Source organism: Crocodylus porosus, unplaced genomic scaffold, assembly GCF_001723895.1.
Source record: "Crocodylus porosus isolate Cpor-Errol unplaced genomic scaffold, CroPor_comp1, whole genome shotgun sequence".
Lineage (NCBI taxonomy): Eukaryota > Metazoa > Chordata > Crocodylia > Crocodylidae > Crocodylus > Crocodylus porosus.
Window position 1 is genome coordinate 65,687,732 of NW_017728918.1, and position 18,691 is coordinate 65,706,422.

The 18,691-nt window shown below is 45.1% G+C and overlaps 1 protein-coding gene across 2 annotated transcripts in view; it reads right to left on the reverse strand.

Annotated features, from left to right (window-relative positions):
- Positions 1-18,691, reverse strand: part of UBE3D (ubiquitin protein ligase E3D) — a 168,164-nt gene that overhangs the window by 139,819 nt on the left and 9,654 nt on the right. For both annotated transcript variants that reach the window (XM_019537673.1, XM_019537674.1), the window contains exon 4: positions 14,413-14,641. In XM_019537673.1, the coding sequence (XP_019393218.1) occupies positions 14,413-14,641 (229 nt within the window). The remainder of the gene's footprint in view (positions 1-14,412; positions 14,642-18,691) is intronic.

Sequence of the window (18,691 nt, forward strand, 5' to 3'; positions counted from 1 at the left end):
TAGGGCAGCTAGGAGCTGGAACCAACTTTCAAGGGAAGTGGTGCTGGCTGCTACCCTGGGGGTCTTTAAGAGGAGGCTTGATGCCTACCTAGCTGGGATCATTTGAGCCCAGTTTTTTTTTCTCCTGCCCTGGCAGGGGGTCGGACTTGAAGATCTATATGGTCCCTTCAGACCCTGCTTCTATGATTCTATGAGGCTTGGGGCATGGTACAGGGGTGGTTGGAGCCACGCATAGCTCGTAAGGCCGGGGTGCACTGAGTAACCCAAGACAGCACTAAGACTGAGACCCATCAGAGCACCGTGTCAGACAGGATTAAGGGCAGCCTCCCTTAAACATTATTAATATCAAAGACGTGGCGGGCAAGATTGCGAGGGTGCTTTCAATAACACCTTGGCATGGTAGGGGGTGCTAGGGGAGTTCACGGCCACCCCTAGGACCCCACTCTGCTACAAATGGTGCATTGGCCGGGAACTGCTTGGCCGTGCATGAATCAGTGGTGAGAGCAAACCCAGAACAGAATAACCGGCGGTTGGCAGCTAGGCAAGGGGGACCTGGAGGGAGGATACCCATTGCCCGGAATCTACGGAGCAAGACTGAGACCCCAACCCAGAGAGACAAGGGCGGGGTAATTATGGCTCAGACAGAGAACATGGAAGGCCAGGGGCAGGAAGGCATTGCCTGGCAACCCAGGATTTACGAGATGCAGGAGAACATGACCCAGTTGGAATGGGAGCTAGGACTGGAAAAGCTTCAGAAAGCGAGAGCAGAGGCGAAGGCCGCCCCATTAGAAGCACAGGTACAATCAGGCAAGAAAGAGGCAGGGCCAAAGTAAATTAGGCGCCTAGTGGCAGCAGAGGCAGAAAAGACTCGAGCAATCAAGCAGTTTATTTCCCAGGAGGCTCAGAGGGGCCAAGAGAGGGAAGAAAAAATTTAAAAATTGCAGGAGGAAATAATAGCCGAGAGGACAAGGTTTTTATAAGCCAGTACCAAACAGGGAGAAGAACATAAGGAGGCATTACGAAAATTAGAGGTAGCAAGAGGCATAATAGAGGCCCTCCAAAAAGAGGTTCATACTCAAGAGGACCAGATAAGGGAGTTGCATGAGGAATTAGAGAGCTGGCAACAGAGGAGTGACCGGGCAGAAGGCCTGGCACTGGAAATGCGGGACAAGCTGCAGGTGAGCTATGCCCAAGCAGTAGAGACAGACAAGGTGCTGTTGCAAGAGATCAAACAGATGAAAATAGTCAGGGCAAACTATGAAATATTAGAGAAGCAAAGGCTGTCCCTGGAAGGAGATCTAAAAGCCAGAAAGAAAGAAAACAAGGAAATCCACATCCAGCTCCAGAAGTTGGAGACGGAGAAAGAAACAGTGGGGCAACAGGTACAATACCTTAAAACCCACCTAGAAGATAGCCTAGCTAAAGAAGAGGGGGTAAAGGGAGAGAACAAACTGTTACAACGAGAAGTAAAAACAATGAGGCAAGAAATCCAGGGGTTGGAGACTGAGAGGAAGGAGTTACAGGGAGCAAATAGACCATGAAGATCCAAGACCTAGGAGAAGCCGGGCAGAAACATCAGATCTCTGATAATCCGGATATAATGCGAGAGAAGTTGGAGGCTCTGGCAACCCAACTAACAGAGTACATGGGTGCCGCCAAGTACGAACATCAAGAACAATGTAGGCAGACGGAAATATTGAAGGGATCCTTGAAGGAGGCAGAGACATTGTTAGAAACTGTAAGAACTCTAGAGCACGTTAAGCCCCTAGAGCTCCCTGGGGACCGAGGCATAGGGAGTTCTGGGGAAGAGGAAGACACTGTACAAGGGAAGGGAAAATTCATAGCAGAGAATTTGGAGACCCTACAAAAGCAGGCCCTACAGGCATCTTAGAGTATTGGAACCAAAAATGGAACCAATGGCAGAAGCACCAGACCATGGAATTGAGCCAGCTAAGACACCAGCTGGGAGAAATATGTAGACCCCAGGCTAAGGGAAGAAGTCCAGGACTCAGTCAGGAGCAGACGGGGAGAGTGGATATGGTAGATGTGGGGATGGAAGGGAAGGGTAAACAAGTGACCCCAAGGAGTGAGGCCTTCTGTTTAATGTACCAGGATTGTACCCAGGCAGCCCGGGGCCTGGGGCCGGAAGGAGCAAAAGTAGGCCCCAGAAAAGAGGGATTGGTGGATCCCAGGAAAGAGAATTGGGGAAAAGGGCAAGACAGGCAGAAGAGGGCACAAAACCCAAAAGGGGGGCTGAAGCCTGAAAAGAGGCTGCAAATTTTCATGAGGTATGTCCCTAGGCTAGTTAAGTGGTGGATGATAAAGAAAATCATTGAAGAGTGAGTGGGACAGGTAGCCTATGTAAAAATCTATAAGGGACCGGGAGGAAAATCTACAGGACTGGGGAAGATAGAGTTCTGGAGGAGAGAGGATGCCCAGAAAGCGCTAGAGAGACAGTGGAAGATCTGGGGAAGTCTTCAAGACCTCTAGAAAAAGCTAAGGAAACAGAAGGGCTCACAATGTTCCCCAAGGCAGAGACCAGGGCGCATGTGGACGGACCATAGAAGGCCCAAAATTAAAAAGGAGGGAGAACCCCAGAAGGTAGGCTGGAGCTGGATCAACAGAGGGCGCAATTTACCAAGGTTAGCTAGTGTGGGAGGACTGCCTGCAGCGAGGCAAATCCCGTAAAATCCCACACGATGCCCCTTGGGCAAAAGGCGGGTAGGAGGCACCTTAAAACCTCTGCCACTGCAAGTTGAGATGCTCCAAGAACAAGAACCCGGGTCTGAGAGATCAGCGACTGAAGGGGTTGGAGACTGAGAGGAAGGAGTTACGGTGGAAGACTCAGCCTGGTGAGTTTTTGAAACTTGAGGGGGAAGGTGTGTAGCAGGGCACTAAGGTGCCTGCTACCTGGAAGGCAGTAGCATGGGCTCAGGTGTTGGTTGCTGGGGCAGCCAAGAGGAGTAAGGGCCCACACCTGGTGAGTCAGCTGACCAAAAGGGGCAGGGCTGACCACTATAAGACCCAGACAGGAGGGTGAGGGCTCTCTCTCTACTAGAAGCCAAGGGAGAAGGAGATCTGTGGAAGCAAGCAGAGCAGAGAAGCCTGATGACATGAGCAGCTCCTGTTCACGGATACCGGGTGGAGAATTCCCTGATAGGAATTTGAATGATGGTTAGCCAGGCGGCTTAGATTTTATGTGATAGCCCAGGGGCTTATGTTATTGTTTTGTTGTTGTCGTTACACCGGAGGACCAGGTGAGGCTATTAGGGGTTGGAGCAGGCCTCATAGGTGCTCCATGATAGTGTGGGGACCCCAGTGCCAGAGAGGGCACATCATTCAGGGGTGCACTGACCCCAGCCCCAGTGTGGGCGGTGGCGAGAAGCCCCAGTGTGGGCAGTGGCAGCGAGACAAGCCAGAAAGGATGCCGAGAGGGAAATTGACCAGACAATGTCCGGGACATCTGCGAGGCTTGGGGCATGGTACAGGGGTGGCTGGAGCCACTCATAGCCCACAAGGCCAGGGTTCACCATGTCACCCAAGACAGCACTAAGATTGAGACCCTTCAGAGCACCGTGTCAGACAGGATTAAGGGTAGCCTCCCTTAAACATCATTTAATATCAAAGACATGGCGGGTGAGATTGTGAGGGTGCTTTCAATAACACTTTGGCATGGTAGGGGGTGCTAGGGGAGTTCAGTGCCACCCCTAGGACCGCACTCTGCTACACTGACTAAGGTCATCTTCTCTCCAGACTAAATATCCCTAATTTGTTTCAGCCTTTCCTCCATAAGCCATGCATCTCAATTAGTGGAGAGTAACAAGAATGGACTCTCTTCAACAACCATATTCATATTTTGAAAACTTCTTTGAGTAACAGTGTGAAGACAACTAAGGTCTGTCACAACAATCCTAAGGTAAGAAACAGCAATATGCAAGGTGTATATAGTAACCTACATCACCAAGTAAGTTGTAAAACAGACCACTTTTTCATACAGCTATATGAAAGGTCATACATTAAGGAACAGAAAATATTGGTCATACTAATAACAATTCTACTGGACAGAATTTAACATAATAATTCAACTGATTACTATCATGAGTTTCTAGTGCAATGCTGTAGCTAAAGGGAAAAACATGCCCCTTGAACATTTAAGCAGGGGAATATCAAGGAAAAGTAGGGAATTATTGCCTTTGTATTCAGCATTAATGAGATCATTACTGGAATACTGTGTTCCATTCTAGTATCTGTATTTCATCAAGGATGTTGCAAATTTGGAAAGGGTTCAGAAAAGAATTACAAGGAAAAAATGATTTGAGATCTGAAAACAAGCCTTTAGGCCTTTTAGTGAGAGGCATAGAAAGTTTGACCCTTTTAATTAGAGAAGCACCGATATATCAGACTGGCACTAATAAAAGGAAAACTGACATTATCAGCAATTGGCTTTTTTTGGCTGGTGTGGCCAATAATGTCACTGATAAATGCTGTGTACATGCACGTAGTTGCAGCATGCACATGGCCAGGACTGCAGGCTGGAAACATGGAGAGCAGTGTCTGGCCACTAGGTTTGGGGGGGGTGAGGGTGTGGGGGGTGCAATTGAGACCCCCATAGTGAAGGAAGGAATGGGGCTGGGTTAGGGGCAGGTGCTCCCCAGATGGGGTGGGGGGAGTCATGGGGGAGTCATCTAGAGGGCACAGGGGGTGGGGAAGGGGGCCAGCTCCATGAGAGGCATATGGGGCATGTGTCCCCTGGATTTGTGCATGGGGCAAGGGCAGGCTTCTCACTGCAGGCTCAGGGCCAGGGTTGGTGCAGGCTTCTTCTCAGCCCCATTCCCTCCCTCACTGTGGTGGTCTTGATCTGCCTCCCCCACAGACTTAACGAACAGATGCTGCTCTCTATGCTGCCAGGCTACATATTGGCTATCAGATCAGTATTATCCAATATGGCTGGTTAATAATCAGCCAACAGTATCAGCCAAAAAAATCTTAAATCAGTGCATGCCTACTGTTTAACTTCACGAACAAAATATTGAGAGGTGACATGATCAGATATGGAGCCCTAACAACAAAGGGGAGGAGCACATTCCATTGGTGGACAGGCCAGGCCTCCTTGAAGTGGGAAAGATCACCAAAAAGTGATAGGTGTTGGTGGTTGGAGACTCCCTTCTGCAGGGGACAGAAGCACCCACCTGCTGGCCTGATCTGTTGTCTCGGGGGAAGAGGGGATCTGCTGCTTGCTTGAAGCCCAGATCCAAGATGTTATAGAGGGATTTCCAAAATTAATCCAGCCCTCTGACTGGGAGAGCCTGAGCAGATTAAAAGTGACTACAGGGCTCTGGATACAAGGATGAAGGGGACAGGGGCTCAGGTGGTATTCATCTCGATCCTTTCAGTTAAGGGAAAGGGCCCAGGCAGGAGCAGATGAATCTTGCAGATCAATGCATGGCTGTACAGGTGGGCAGGGCTGCTGTACACCAGCAGGGCTTTGGCTTCTTTAACCACAAGATGATGTTCCAAAAAGGATTGCTAGGAAGAGACCGGATCCACCTGATGAAGACAGGGAAGAGCATCTTTGCAGACAGACTTGCTAACCTAGTGAGAAGGACTTTCAACCAGGTTTGGCAGAGGATGGAGACCAAAGCTCTGAGGTAAGTGGGCAAGCGGGTGACCTGGAGGAAGCACAAGCAGGAGTGGGTAAGAGGGGAGGCATTCTCATGACTGCTCTGAGAAATCAGGGCAATCAGCTAGTTCCCTTAGGTGCCTGTACATGAATGCACAGAGCTTGGGAAAAAAGCAAGAAGAACTGAAGTCCTTGCCAAGTCATAGAACTATGATCTGATTGGAATAACAGAGACTACATAGGATAGCTCGCATGACTAGAGCACTGTCATGGATGGGTACAAACTGTTCAGGAAGGATAGGCAGTGGAGAAGAGGTGGAGGAGTAGCACTGTATGTAAAAGAGCTGTATGATTACTCAGAGCTCCAGTATGAAACTGGAGATAGGTCTGTTGAAAGTCTCTGGGTTAGGGTCAGAGGGGAAAGCAACAAGGGTGATGTTGTGGTGAGGCTCTGCTATAGACCACCAGACCAGGAGGAAGTGGTAGATGAGGCTTTCTTCAAACAGCTAACAGAAGTTTCATGATCACAGGCCCTGGTTCTCATGGGGGACTTCAATTACTCTGACAACTACTGGGAGGGCAATACAGGAAGTTTTTGAAGAGTGTTGGGGACAACTTCCTAATGCAAGTGCTGGAGTGGCCAGCTGGGGGCTATGCTCTTCTTGACCTGCTGCTCACAAACAGGGAAGAATTAGTGGGGAATGTAGTATAGTGGATGGCAACTTGGGCAACAGTGACCATGAGATGACTGAGATCAGGATGCTGAGGAAAGGAAGGAAAGGAGACCAGCAGAGTTAGGATCCAGGACTTCAGAAAAGCAGACTTTGACTTGCTTTGGGAACTCTGGCTTCCCAGGGGATCCTGTCCATGACTGAGTGGGAGTAGAGTCCAGGAGACCTGGCTGTACTTTAAACAAACCTTACTGAGAGTACAGGAACAAACCACCCTGGTGTGCAGGAAGACAAGCAAGTATGGCAGAAGACCAGCTTGGCTTAGCGGAGAACTCTTCAGTAAACTAAATCACAAAAAGGAAGCCTTATAAGAAGTGGAAACTTGGACAAAGAACTAGGAAGGAGTATAGGAGTATCGCTCAGACATGTAGGGATAAAGTCAGGAAGGCCAAAAGCGCAAATGGAAGTGCAGCTCACAAGGGATGTGAAAGGTAATGAGAAGGATTTCAACAAGTATGTCAGTAACAAGAGGAGGATCAGGCAAAGTGCAGTACCCTTACTGTATGGGGGAGGCAACCTTGTGACACAGGATGCAGAAAAGGCTGAAGTACTCTATACCTCTTCCACCTCAGTCTTCACAGATAAGGGCAGCTCCCAGACCACTGCACCTGGCAGCACAGTTTAGGGAGGAGGTGAACAGCCAACCGTGGCAAAAGAACAGGTTAGGGACTATTTAGAAAAACTGGAGATATACAAGTCCATGGGGCCACACGGGATGCACCTAAGGGTGCTGAGGGAGTTGGCTAATGCAACTGCAGAGCCACTGGCCATCATCTTTGAAAGCTCATGGTGATTGGGAGAGGTCCTAGATGATTGGAAAAGGGTAAATATAGTGCCCATATTTGAGAAAGGGGGAAAAAGGGAACAATAGACCAGTCAGCCTCACCTCAGTCGCTAGAAAAATCATGGAGCAGGTCCTCAAGGAATCAATTTCTAAGTACTTGGAGGAGGAGGAGAAGGTGATTAGGAACAATTAACATGGATTCACCAGGGAAAAGTCATGCCTGACCAATCTGATTGCCTTCTATGATGAGGTGACTGGCTCTGTGGATCTGGGAAGACCAGTGGATGTGGTATACCTTGATTTTTTTGATATGGCCTCTCATAAGATTCTCACAGGCAAGCTAAGGAAGTATGGGCTGGATGAATGGACTGTAAGGTGGATAGAAAACTGGCTGAAGTATCAGACTCAGAAGGTAGTAATCAATGGCTCCGTGTCTAGTTGGCAAGTGGAGTGCTTCAGGTGTTGGTCCTGGAGCCAGTTTTGTTCAGTATCTTCATCGATGGCATGGAGCGCACCCTTAGCAAGTCTGCAGATGACACCAAGCTGGTGGGAGTAGCAGACATGCCGGAGGGTAGGGTTAGGATTCAGAAGGACCTAGACAAATTGGAGGATTGAACCAAAAGAAATCTCATAAGATTCAATAAGAACAAGTGCAAAGTCGTGTACATAGGACAAAACAATCCCATGTACCAGTACAGACTGGGGGCTGACTGGCTGGGCAGTAGCTCTGCAGAAAAGGACCTAAGGGTTACAGTGGACAGTAAGTTGATTATGGGCCAACAGTGCACACATGTTGCCAAGAAGGCTAACAGCATACTGGGCTACACTGGTAGGAGTGTTGCCAGTAGGTCAAGGGAAGTGATTATTCCCCTCTATTCAGCACTGCTGAGGCCACATCTGGAGTACTGGGTTCAGTTTTGGGCCCCACCACTACAGAAAGGATGTGGACAATTTGGAGAGTCCAGTGGAAGGCAACAAAAATGGCTATGGGGCTGGGAGACATGATTTAAGAGGAGAGGTTGAGGAAACTGGGTTTATTTAGTATGGAGAAGAGAAGACAGAGCGGATTTAATAGCAGTCTTCAGCTACCTGAAGGGTGATTCCAAAGAAGATGGAGCCTAACTGTTCTCAGTTGTGGCAGAAGACAGAACAAGGGGCAATGGTTTCACCTTGCAGCAAGAGAAGTTTAAGTTAGATATTAGGAAAAAGTTTCTTGCTAGAAGGTAGTAAAACACTGGAACAAGTTGCCAGGAAAGGTTGTGGAATCTCTATCTTTGGAGGTTTATCCTTGGCTGGGATGGTGATGGTCCTGCTTGGAACAGGGGGTTGGACTAGATGACTTCCTGAGGTCCCTTCCAACCCTCATTTTCCATGTTTCTATGATCATTGCCTACAAATATTACCCTGAGAAGAGATTTCTAATAACAGTTCTTTAATTTAGAAGAATAACACAAGTTTTGAAACTGAATTTCATATTAAATTAAACAAATTAAGACCAGGCATACTGTATTTACCCACACATGTATCCATTCCCCCAAAACCAGCCCTGCAAAATTGGGATGAGTATTTTAAGCAGGGAGGCAGTTTTTTCTTTGCTGAAATAAAAGCAAGGTAGAAGAGAGCAAGCTGATGCTCTCAGCTGCCAGAATGCCTGACACTTTTCCAAGGGGCAATAAAAAGCAGGGATGGAGTCCAGTGTTAACCCTTTCACAGCAGCTAGTGAGGAAGTAGCTTTTGGCTGAAGAGCCACTGTGTGAGTGAGCTGCTTCATTCAAGTTTGTAGTATCTTGATGAGACTTGTGGTGTGGAAACAACACTTCACTATTTACAATACTGAATATAAAGAACTATTTTAATCAGTGTTTCCAAAACTTCTTATACCTACAGCACACTTTTCTTCTCAATTAAAACTGGGAGCATACTTCATTTTTACATCCAAAACAATATATGTACATTTTTTTTCAAAATATATAACATACTCTAATCACTTGCCAGGGGAAATCATACCAGCGCTAGATGTACCATTAAAAATGACACCCAACACATCTTTCTTTAAGCAAAGTATTCATCTCTATACCAGTGGTTCCCAACCATTTTAGCCTCAAGGTCCCCCTCCAGATCTAACTTCAGAAAAAATCTCAAGCTATTTTCAACTGGGGCACCAAAAATTTCAGAGAAATGATAATGAGGTGCTTTGAGACTAAAACAGCTGAGAATCACTGATCTAACTGATGCCACTTAAGGCTGGTGGAGCAGTACCTCACCATGCTCTGCCCTGCTCTTTCCACTGTCTGCCCCCTTCCATCCCATGGTCTATACCTCAGAGGGGCAAAGGCAGCCCCCACTTCTGAGACTGTTCCTGCAGGGTCGAACACCAATGACCATCCCTGCAACCTCTCCTGTAGACCCCAGGAGTGTGGGAGAAGTGGAGAGGGTGAGACAAGTTGCAAACTGCAGCTGTCCATATACTGACCTGCCCACTAGTAGCAGAACATGCTGCTGGGAGCATGGGGAATCTGGTACTGGGGCTGCTGGGGATTGTGGAAGGGCAGTGGAAGGCAGCAGCAGTAGTGGCAGTCCCCAGAGAGGCAGCCACAGGCCTTGCTACAATAGCTGGGGCAGGCACAGGGTGCTGGTTGGGGGAAGAGAGAATTTATCTCCTCACACAGGGAGATTTTGCATCACACTTCCATCACTCTTGGAGCACACAGTGTACCATGGCACAGCCCTTGGGAATCACTGAATTAAAGTAAAGCAACAGGCTTACTACTTCACTTGTAAGAATCTGAGGCCTAGCATTGTTGCTGTCCTGACACACCCAGAAGTTTCTGCTGCCTCACCCAGATTGTCTCCTGGGATGCAATACTTCCTAGACACTCTCATTTCCAGGACTTACTGTCACACAGCCAACCATGACTCTGAAAAAATGTGTTTCTCTATATTCTGCCTTCCAAAAACAAGGTGAGTATTTTATTTGGAAAACTGTGATATGAGAAAGGATGTGGTAAGACACGGTGTTTGACTTTTTGAACAAAGGGATTTAATAGATTTTCCACCACTTTACATTCTCAAGTCCAAACTGAATAGTTTTCTAAAAGATATTCTCTAAATCAGACGGAAGTTATGAATTTGATGCAGGAACAACATAAAGTTCTTTGGCTTGTGTTATGCAAGATGTCAGGCAAAATGCTCATAATGGTGCAGTCTCTCTTTACTATTGTATAATTCTAGGAGTATGAGGAACTTGGTCTCTATTCCTATAAGTGATCTTGTGCAATCTCTCAATTTGCTAGTCAAATGTTATGACTGATATTTGTCTGACTATAAAGTTAAGAGCACACAAATATACGAAAATAAGTGAGTGGTAAAAATGAAACCTGAACGTGCAACATCCTGGTTTCCAGCTCTATGCAGTGTCATAAGCTAGATAAGGATTTTTCTCATACCTCAAACTTGGAACCTTATGCACCAGGAAAGTGGTATGCTTGCAAATTCTGCTTCAGCAGGAAGCAATATTTTCCTCATTGCTGTCTACAGTCTCCTGTTTCTAATTAGATAAGCCGCCACAAGTTAATATAGACCCCACCTATGGCAAGAAAACCTACGAAACAGTCAATAGAAAACAATAACTGAGTTTTCGCTGGTAACTTTCCAGCCTCCGTTGAAACATGGCAAACTTAAACTCTCCTATCTCAGAAATCCATGTTGCATGGTTTTGGAATTAGAAGGTATACAAAAGTGCACACAGTTGCACTATATATCCAATTAGTCCGCCTTTCAAACTCTAAAAATATAAGTAAAACTGCTCAGTTGGGGGCAATAAAATTTGGAGAATGCACAGTATTTGAGGAGACAGAGGAGGTGCAGGTACAGTGTTCCTCTGACATCTACTCAAGTGCTTTATCTGATTATATTTCAATGTGCTGGCAGAAAGTTCTGCAGTATGGTACCTAAAAACACTAGGAACTTAGTGGCAGCACCATTTGAACAGAAAGGATGATAGTGTTAGCCAGACTAATTAAATCGATACATCTGTGTGACAACACACAGCTGCCGGCAACCTGCAGATGGAGGTGGATCACCATTCTAATACTCTGTGTTTCTATACCTAAATATCCTTGATATTGTCTCGGGGAAAATATTTTCCCCAAGAGATACTATTAGGATGCTGTGTGACCATGTGACATTTAAAAACGTTGTTATACTGTAAGACTAAGAGATGTGAGAAATATGTTTTCAATGAAAGAACATTGTTTTGGTCCCACAGGAGGTTTGAAAGGATTGTTTAAGTATCTCTTCTCCATTTCTGCTACTATTTTACTCATAGGCAAACACTTTCCAATGAACTGCTATGCAATTAAAGACGAACTTTCATACTAGGGTAGACTACACAAATATACTATAAAATGAGAACATGTGTGCCAAGAGTAATCTGTCTTGCCTGTTACTTTCTATTAGTCTCCACATTAAGGAAGAATTTTGTTTCAATGAGCCTTCTTCTTATTAGTCCAATTCCTGCTTGATTTTAAAGTTTTGCTCGTTTGTCTGGTAACTGACTAATGCTAGAAATAACCAAGAGGAGAAATTAGATTTTCAACAGCCAGTATGAAATAAGCACAAAATGAGTTTCAGACCATCAAGTAATCTCAGCATCCTGACAATTTTAAGGAAGTGAACCCAGATTCATCACCTCTGGAAATGTGTTGGGTACCTCTTTGGTACAGACCTGCATTCCAGCTAACAGAGGCGGTGGGACTTCTCTGATTTAATAATGTGCAATGGAACAGCATATAGAAAATGAGCCATCTTGTTACAGATGCAGGTCTGCCCAAAATTCATACGTGCAGCTGAACTCTCCCATGGGTACCTATCCCAGAGTTCTTAGTAGTATTTGCAGAAGACAATTTTGGTTCTGGAGCTAATTTTGCAGCCCAAAAGAACTCTGAAAGCAAAGATCAAGCCACACTTATTCCATCTGATCTGTGGGGCTCCCCACAGGTCACAAAATCTGGTGACGGGGAGCAGTGGCCATTAATATGGTCATCTGCCCCCTTGCCAAATTCCTAAACCCAAAACCCTGCATGGGGCCTGGGCCAGTGTGCAACCCCTTCCACAGTTGGCTTGGCCACACCCCTTTCTCCTGTGGGCTGGGGTGGGACCTGGCCAGGCTCCCTCTCCCCACCAGGGCTCAGCCATACCTCCTTTCTTCTCTGCAGTGCCAAGCTGGAGTCCTCCCCTTACAGGGCTTGGCCACACCACTTTCCCTCCTGTTGGGGCTGAGCCATACTCCCTTCCCCTCTCATGAGGCTGGGTTGGGGCCTGGCCACGCCCCCCAGTGGTCTGGGCCATGACCACTTCCATCACTGCAGGGCCATGCCCCCTTCCCGTCCATCACCACCGTGCTTTTCTTTCCCATTTCCAGTGACTCCTGTTTCTTCACAAGCCTTAACTGTCTGGCAAACATCACTGAACAGGCTCCCAAATAGTTTAGTTAAAAGCCCTCTGCTGCCCCCTCTCTCAGCCTGTCACATATTATGAGTGTGGACCTGCCCTCCATGAGGTGAAGACAGATCAGTCTGCCCTGCACTTCATTTGCATATAAAATTTTTGGAGGATCCCAGGACTCATGACAAAAATACCTGTTTCCTGTCATGAGTGGGGGGCTAATTAACACATGGATCCTTTCTGCAGGGGCATCTGGAGTACACACACATAATAAGCACTAAGCTTGAAATCCTGTTGACTCTAGTGGGGCCTGGCCCAATGAACTATGTGGTAAGTGCTCCAGACTGATGTCATGCATAGTTTGTACTACATATAAGTAGGTGCCGAAGTGCTGCTCAAAAGTGTTCATGGAATACCTGTGCTAAAACTTGCAGCAGTTTCAAAAATAGCTAACATGCAACAATTCTGGATGTTTTAAGTTTATGGGTACTATATGCACATTGTTACAGCTATGTTTAATTTCAAGGTTACTGTTTTCAAATTTGCTCCTCACTTCCACGTGCTCAGGAAGAACAGGGTCTGACAGTAAGGAGTAGAGGAAGGGGCTGCCAGAGAATAAAGCTGAGGGGAAGCAGAGAACAAAGCGGTTACCAGACCCCCCAGATTTATTTTTCTTGTTGTAGCAATGGAAAGGGGACAAAATCAAGGCAAGCCTCCAAGAATTAGATTCTATACCTGGAAAATTATAAGAAATTTATAATTTTTCCAAATATAGAATCTAATTATTTGGGGGGGGAGGGTCATCTTATATCTGAGTAAATACAACACCACCAACTATACAGTGATACAAGTTTTCTGGACTTGATACTGGCTCCTGGACTTTGCCCTACAATGGTAAAGCAAAGTAAATGATAGCAGAACTTTTTAAAAATGAAGAGATTTTCCAAGCGTGGACAAAGAGGCACAACACTGATATAAAACCAGTATTCACCATCTTCACGATTCTCAGAGCCCCTCAAACATTTCTGTTCAGCTACAGATGCAGCTGGTCAAAATTTGAAGTAAAATTCACAAGAACACTGAAACAATCTCACATTTTGGGATTACCAATATCAAAAGGGGGAAGTAGAGGCATTTACCCATTCTTCCCCGACCCCCACTTTTATTTTGGAAGAATAAATAAAAAATATTCTTGGACCCAAATATCAGCCTATCAAAATCACTTATTTTGCCCTTATTTACCATTAAGAATCTGGCATACATGCCATGTGTTCAAACTAAAGTACAATACAAACCAACCACAAACATTTTCCACATTAAATCACATTTAATGTGGAATATCTTTGTACCTGGTTTGCCATTTTATCACATAATAAACTTTTTTCAAATGTGGCATGCTGCAATTTATTGCCCAATTAACATGTTAATAATGTGATAAATATAACATCTGCTGGGGCCCAGGTGATCATAAAAGATTCCATTTTTTCTTGACACTTGATTTGCTGCCTTTTAATTGACACCTCTTTATCACATCACAAGTTTAAATCAACTACCTGATTATACAAAGCCTGTAGCAAATTATGACTGTTTTTATTGTAGTAAAAATGCCTGACAAATTTTGTTTCTCCTGGTTTACTCAGGCTTCTTGGCAGATATTATGTTTTAGAAGAACATTTTTACAACGATTTTCTTGTGTGGCTACATTTATACGGCATGGCACTTGTACTGAAAGCATAAACCACAGTTTATAACTTCTTCTGGCTCCTACAAAGCTGAAGTCAGGGGATGCCAAACACCATTACAACCTTGTGAATTAAAAAAAAATACTTTACCAAAGCAGAGCCACTTTGAGAAGCAGAGTGTTCAGTCTCCCAATTGACTTTTTCAGCTCCTGACACATGTGCCTCATATCCTGAATTCACCAGAAAATATGTGTCTCCAAGAAAACAGTCATTACTTTGAGGGTGAAGAACGCTGGCAAAGGGGTTAGCATGGCAACACCACTCTTCAACCAAAGCACTCCAGTTTTCACTTGGCAAAGGAAGAACTCGGAGAAACGTCCTAAAAGAAGAGAAAACCCCAAACTATTTCAATTTATTACAGACATTCCTATGACACCTATCTTCATAAGTCTATAACTTGTGAGATTCTCTCTAAAGGAAAAGTCTGTCTCTGCACTCCCAATAAAAGGCACATTGTATAGCTGCTGAATACCACTGGATACATTCCAAGGCAGCAATCGCAATGCAACACACAGTGGCTAGGGACAGACATTACACATAAACTGGTTTAAAAAGATTATCTGGGAAGTGCCTGAGTCACAATCTAGTAGTGGGAGGACTCAGGCTCAACTTGATCGCCAGCAATTATACTGCAGAATTTGGCTTTGTCCCCTAGGAAAGTGAATCATGAGATAAAGTAATTTCAGTTAGTTATGAAAGCATAATTGAAAAAAATCTAAAATGCCCTTTCTTTGTTTTATTTCATGTTAAATTTCTGTTCTCTCTCTTTCAAACAAAATGTTTGTTCAACATCAGTAGATGTCTTGCCACACCGCACCTTTAGCAAGGGCAGTTATACAGAGCTGTTCCAAGTTTATACAGAGGGCGGCAATCAGACTTTGCAATAAACAAAATTAAGTCTTAACAAAAATATGAGCATGAATGTCCATTTCTTTTTAAAAGACTGGAAAATACAACCTGAAATTAGATTGGGATGTAACATTTAAGTCACACATGCCTCACAACTCTCTAAATTAGGAAATAAAGTCTGAAAGCTAGAACACACACACTGCTGTTCAAGAACAATCCTGTCTGTCTGAATTCATTTTTTCTCACAGACGGTTCTTGCTTTGAAATGAACAAAACCAAAACTTTATTAAACAGTAACTTTTGTTTTATTCCTATCCCTCCCAGTGCAACCTTTTATGCCTATTTTAACATCAAAAATTGGAAATTAAACACGATTTATTTTTACACAAATATAAATGATACATAGAGAAAAAACATTGTTTTATTTTAACTTATTTCCTACAGCTCCATCAGCTGAAACAAGAATTCCCCATTCTATAGTCCCAGAACGTGCTGCTCATACTAACAGCTCAGAGCTATCAATTGACACCATCACCATATTTACAATTTGCTGTGTGTGCATTTTTGACAGAACTGTAGCCAGTTCTGCCTTCTTGGTTTTCTTCTGTTTTCCTCTTGTGCTCACCTTCCTTATTCTGCTGCCCAATAATTGTGTGTACAGTTTCTGGATTCTGCTTCTTACTTAAGCTCATACCTGCAATTTTGTTGGTTCTGCTGTTCTGTACATTTGTGAGGGTTTTTCTAAATTCAGTTCACAACCCCTGAGCTCAGGCTTACGTACCTTCTCATGGCTCCAGTCCACTACCAGTTTGATTCTTAACAAGTAATCTCAAGAAGCCATTACTTTCTTACATACTTTCTTGTGCCTTTGGTTTTTTTGTGGGGAAGTGAAATTTTTGATAAGTTTCTTTCCTTCTAAGTACACAATATATTTCAAGCTGTGCTAACACCCTACCAGAATCACCACTGTTTGAAATTGAGAGCTGGAAGCTGTTAAAAATAGCTAAGTATTCTGAACCAGCTACAGCTAATAAAATAATTTTCTTGGCACCACCCTTTTCATAGATTGTTAGGGGCTGGAAGGGACCTCACAGATCATCGGGTCCAGCCCCTCACTCTAGACAGGAAGACAACTGGGGTCAAGTGACCCCAGCAAGGTGACTGCCCAGTCTCCTCCTCAAAACCGCCAGGGTGAGTGACTGCACCACCTCTGGAGGGAGTTTATTTCACAGTCTGGACACCCTGACTGTAAAGAAGTTTTTCCTGGTATTAAGCCTGAAGTCTGTTTCCCAGATCTTGTATCCATTTGTCCTGATCTTCCCCAGGGGTGCCCTAGTGAATGGTTCTTCACCAAGCTCCTGATGCAGTCCTCTGATATAGCAGTAAGCTGCTATCAAGTCCCCTCTCAACCTTCTCTTCTTTAGCCTAAAGAGGCCCAGGTCCTTCAGCCTTTCCTCGTATGGCTTTCCTTGAAAGTCCTTGATCATAGGGGTGTCTCTTTTCTGGACTCTCTCAAGTTTTTCCACATCATTACTGAAGTGCGGTGCCCAGAACTAGATGCAGTACTCCAACTGAGGTCTCACCAGTGCTGAGTACAGCAGGAGTATCACTTCCTTAGTTTTGTGTGAGAGGCATTGGTTCATGCATGTGTGGTTCTTGCATGCATTGGTTCATGCATGCAAGGCTGACCACTGCCTTGCACTGACGGCTCATATTCATGCAATGATCTATCATTACCGCTAGGTCCCTTTCAGCTGTGGTGCAAGTCAAGTAGTCACCACCAAGTCTGTATGTATGTTGAGGGTTGTTTGCCCCCAGATGGAGCACCTTACACTTGGAAGTGCTAAACTTCATCTGGTTCTGGTCTGTCCAACTCCCTACCCTGTCCACCTGTATCTGCAACCTATCTTCTAACGTGACTACACTGCCCCATAACTTGGTGTCGTCCATGAACTTGGCCAGCGAGCTTTTCACCGCTCCATCCAAATCATTGATAAAGATGTTGAAAAGCACCGGTCCAAGCACAGACCCCTGAGGCCCCCCCATGGCCACTTTGCGCCAGGACGACACAGATCCATTTATGAAAACTCTCTGGGTCCTACTCTGTAGCCAGTTTCCCACTCACTGAACTGTCGAATAGGTGAGCACACAATCTTCCACTTTTCTCTAAGGATATTGTGGGGTACTAGATTAAAAGCCTTTTGGAAGCTTAAGTATATAACGTCTATCTTGTCTCCCATGTCCAGGTGGCGAGAGACCTGGTCGTAGAAGGACATGAGATTGGTAAGACAAGACCTATCCGCGACAAAGCCATGCTGGCTGTCATTCAGAATCTTACCTTCCACAAGTGTATTGGACACAGATTCTTTAATGAGCTTTTCCAGAATTTTCCCCAGGATAGAGGTTAGGCTGACTGGCCAATAGTTGCCCGGTCCTCCCTCTTCCCCTTCTTGAAGATGGGCACAATGTTAGCCCTCTTCCAATCCTCAGGGATTTCCCTTGTGCGCTACAAATTCTGAAAGAGCTTCACCAGGGGTTTCACCATGACCTCAGCCAGCTCCTTCAGCAATCTTGGATGAAGTCCATCCGGTCCTGCTGATTGATAAATGTCTAGTTGGTATTGCACTCGCTCAGCATCCACAGTGGGAGGCTGCCATTCCTAGCATGCCCCCTATAAGTCTTATCTCACAGTGTCTGTTTGTTTACCGCCTGATGACACAGAAGAAATCCATGATTTATCCATGGCCTCTTTGTCTTACCTTTGAATATAGGCATAGAAAAACTGAAGCATACAGACTTCCAGTGAGAGTATCATCATCCACTGAAGTCACACAATAATTTCTGTCTGAGACATTTTGATTTCTCCACACTGCCCTAAAATCTTAATACTGGTGATGGGTCTTAGGCCAGCCATCTATACCAGCAGTTCCAACACCTGAATTAGATATCAAAAGCTCTAAAATCCATTCAGCCCCATTAGGACATACCAGTAATGTAAAGAACAGCACAAGAGCTTACATGGAACAATTATATTATTGTCTATTAAAGTGTTACATAATGCAAAATGAAACTAAACTGAAGCCTTGTCCCTGCTTAATCTGCTCCCCATAGCACAGACTGTTGATCTCCACAGCAAAAATCCATATCTTTGTCTGATTACTAAAGCTATCCACACAACTGAATTCTCTCTCAGGAGGCTACAGTGTTCTCATAAACAAGCCTGCAACAGCCTGACATGTCAAAGAAGTGTATTTACATTTTGGATCTTGGGCATCGCATTAAAAGGCATAATCCAAACCCCTTCCTGTCTCTGGAACTGTATCATTATCAATGGATTATTTTGTTCTCAGAATTCTGAACTGCATTGAGCAAGGATGTGCTTAAGTCCGTGCAATGATCTGACCTCACTAAGGATCTAACCCTTCTGTAAGTCCAGCCAGGTAGGCATCAAGCCTCTTCTTAAAGACCCCCAGGGTAGGAGCCAGCACCACTTCCCCAGCTCCTAGCCGCCCTAACTGTG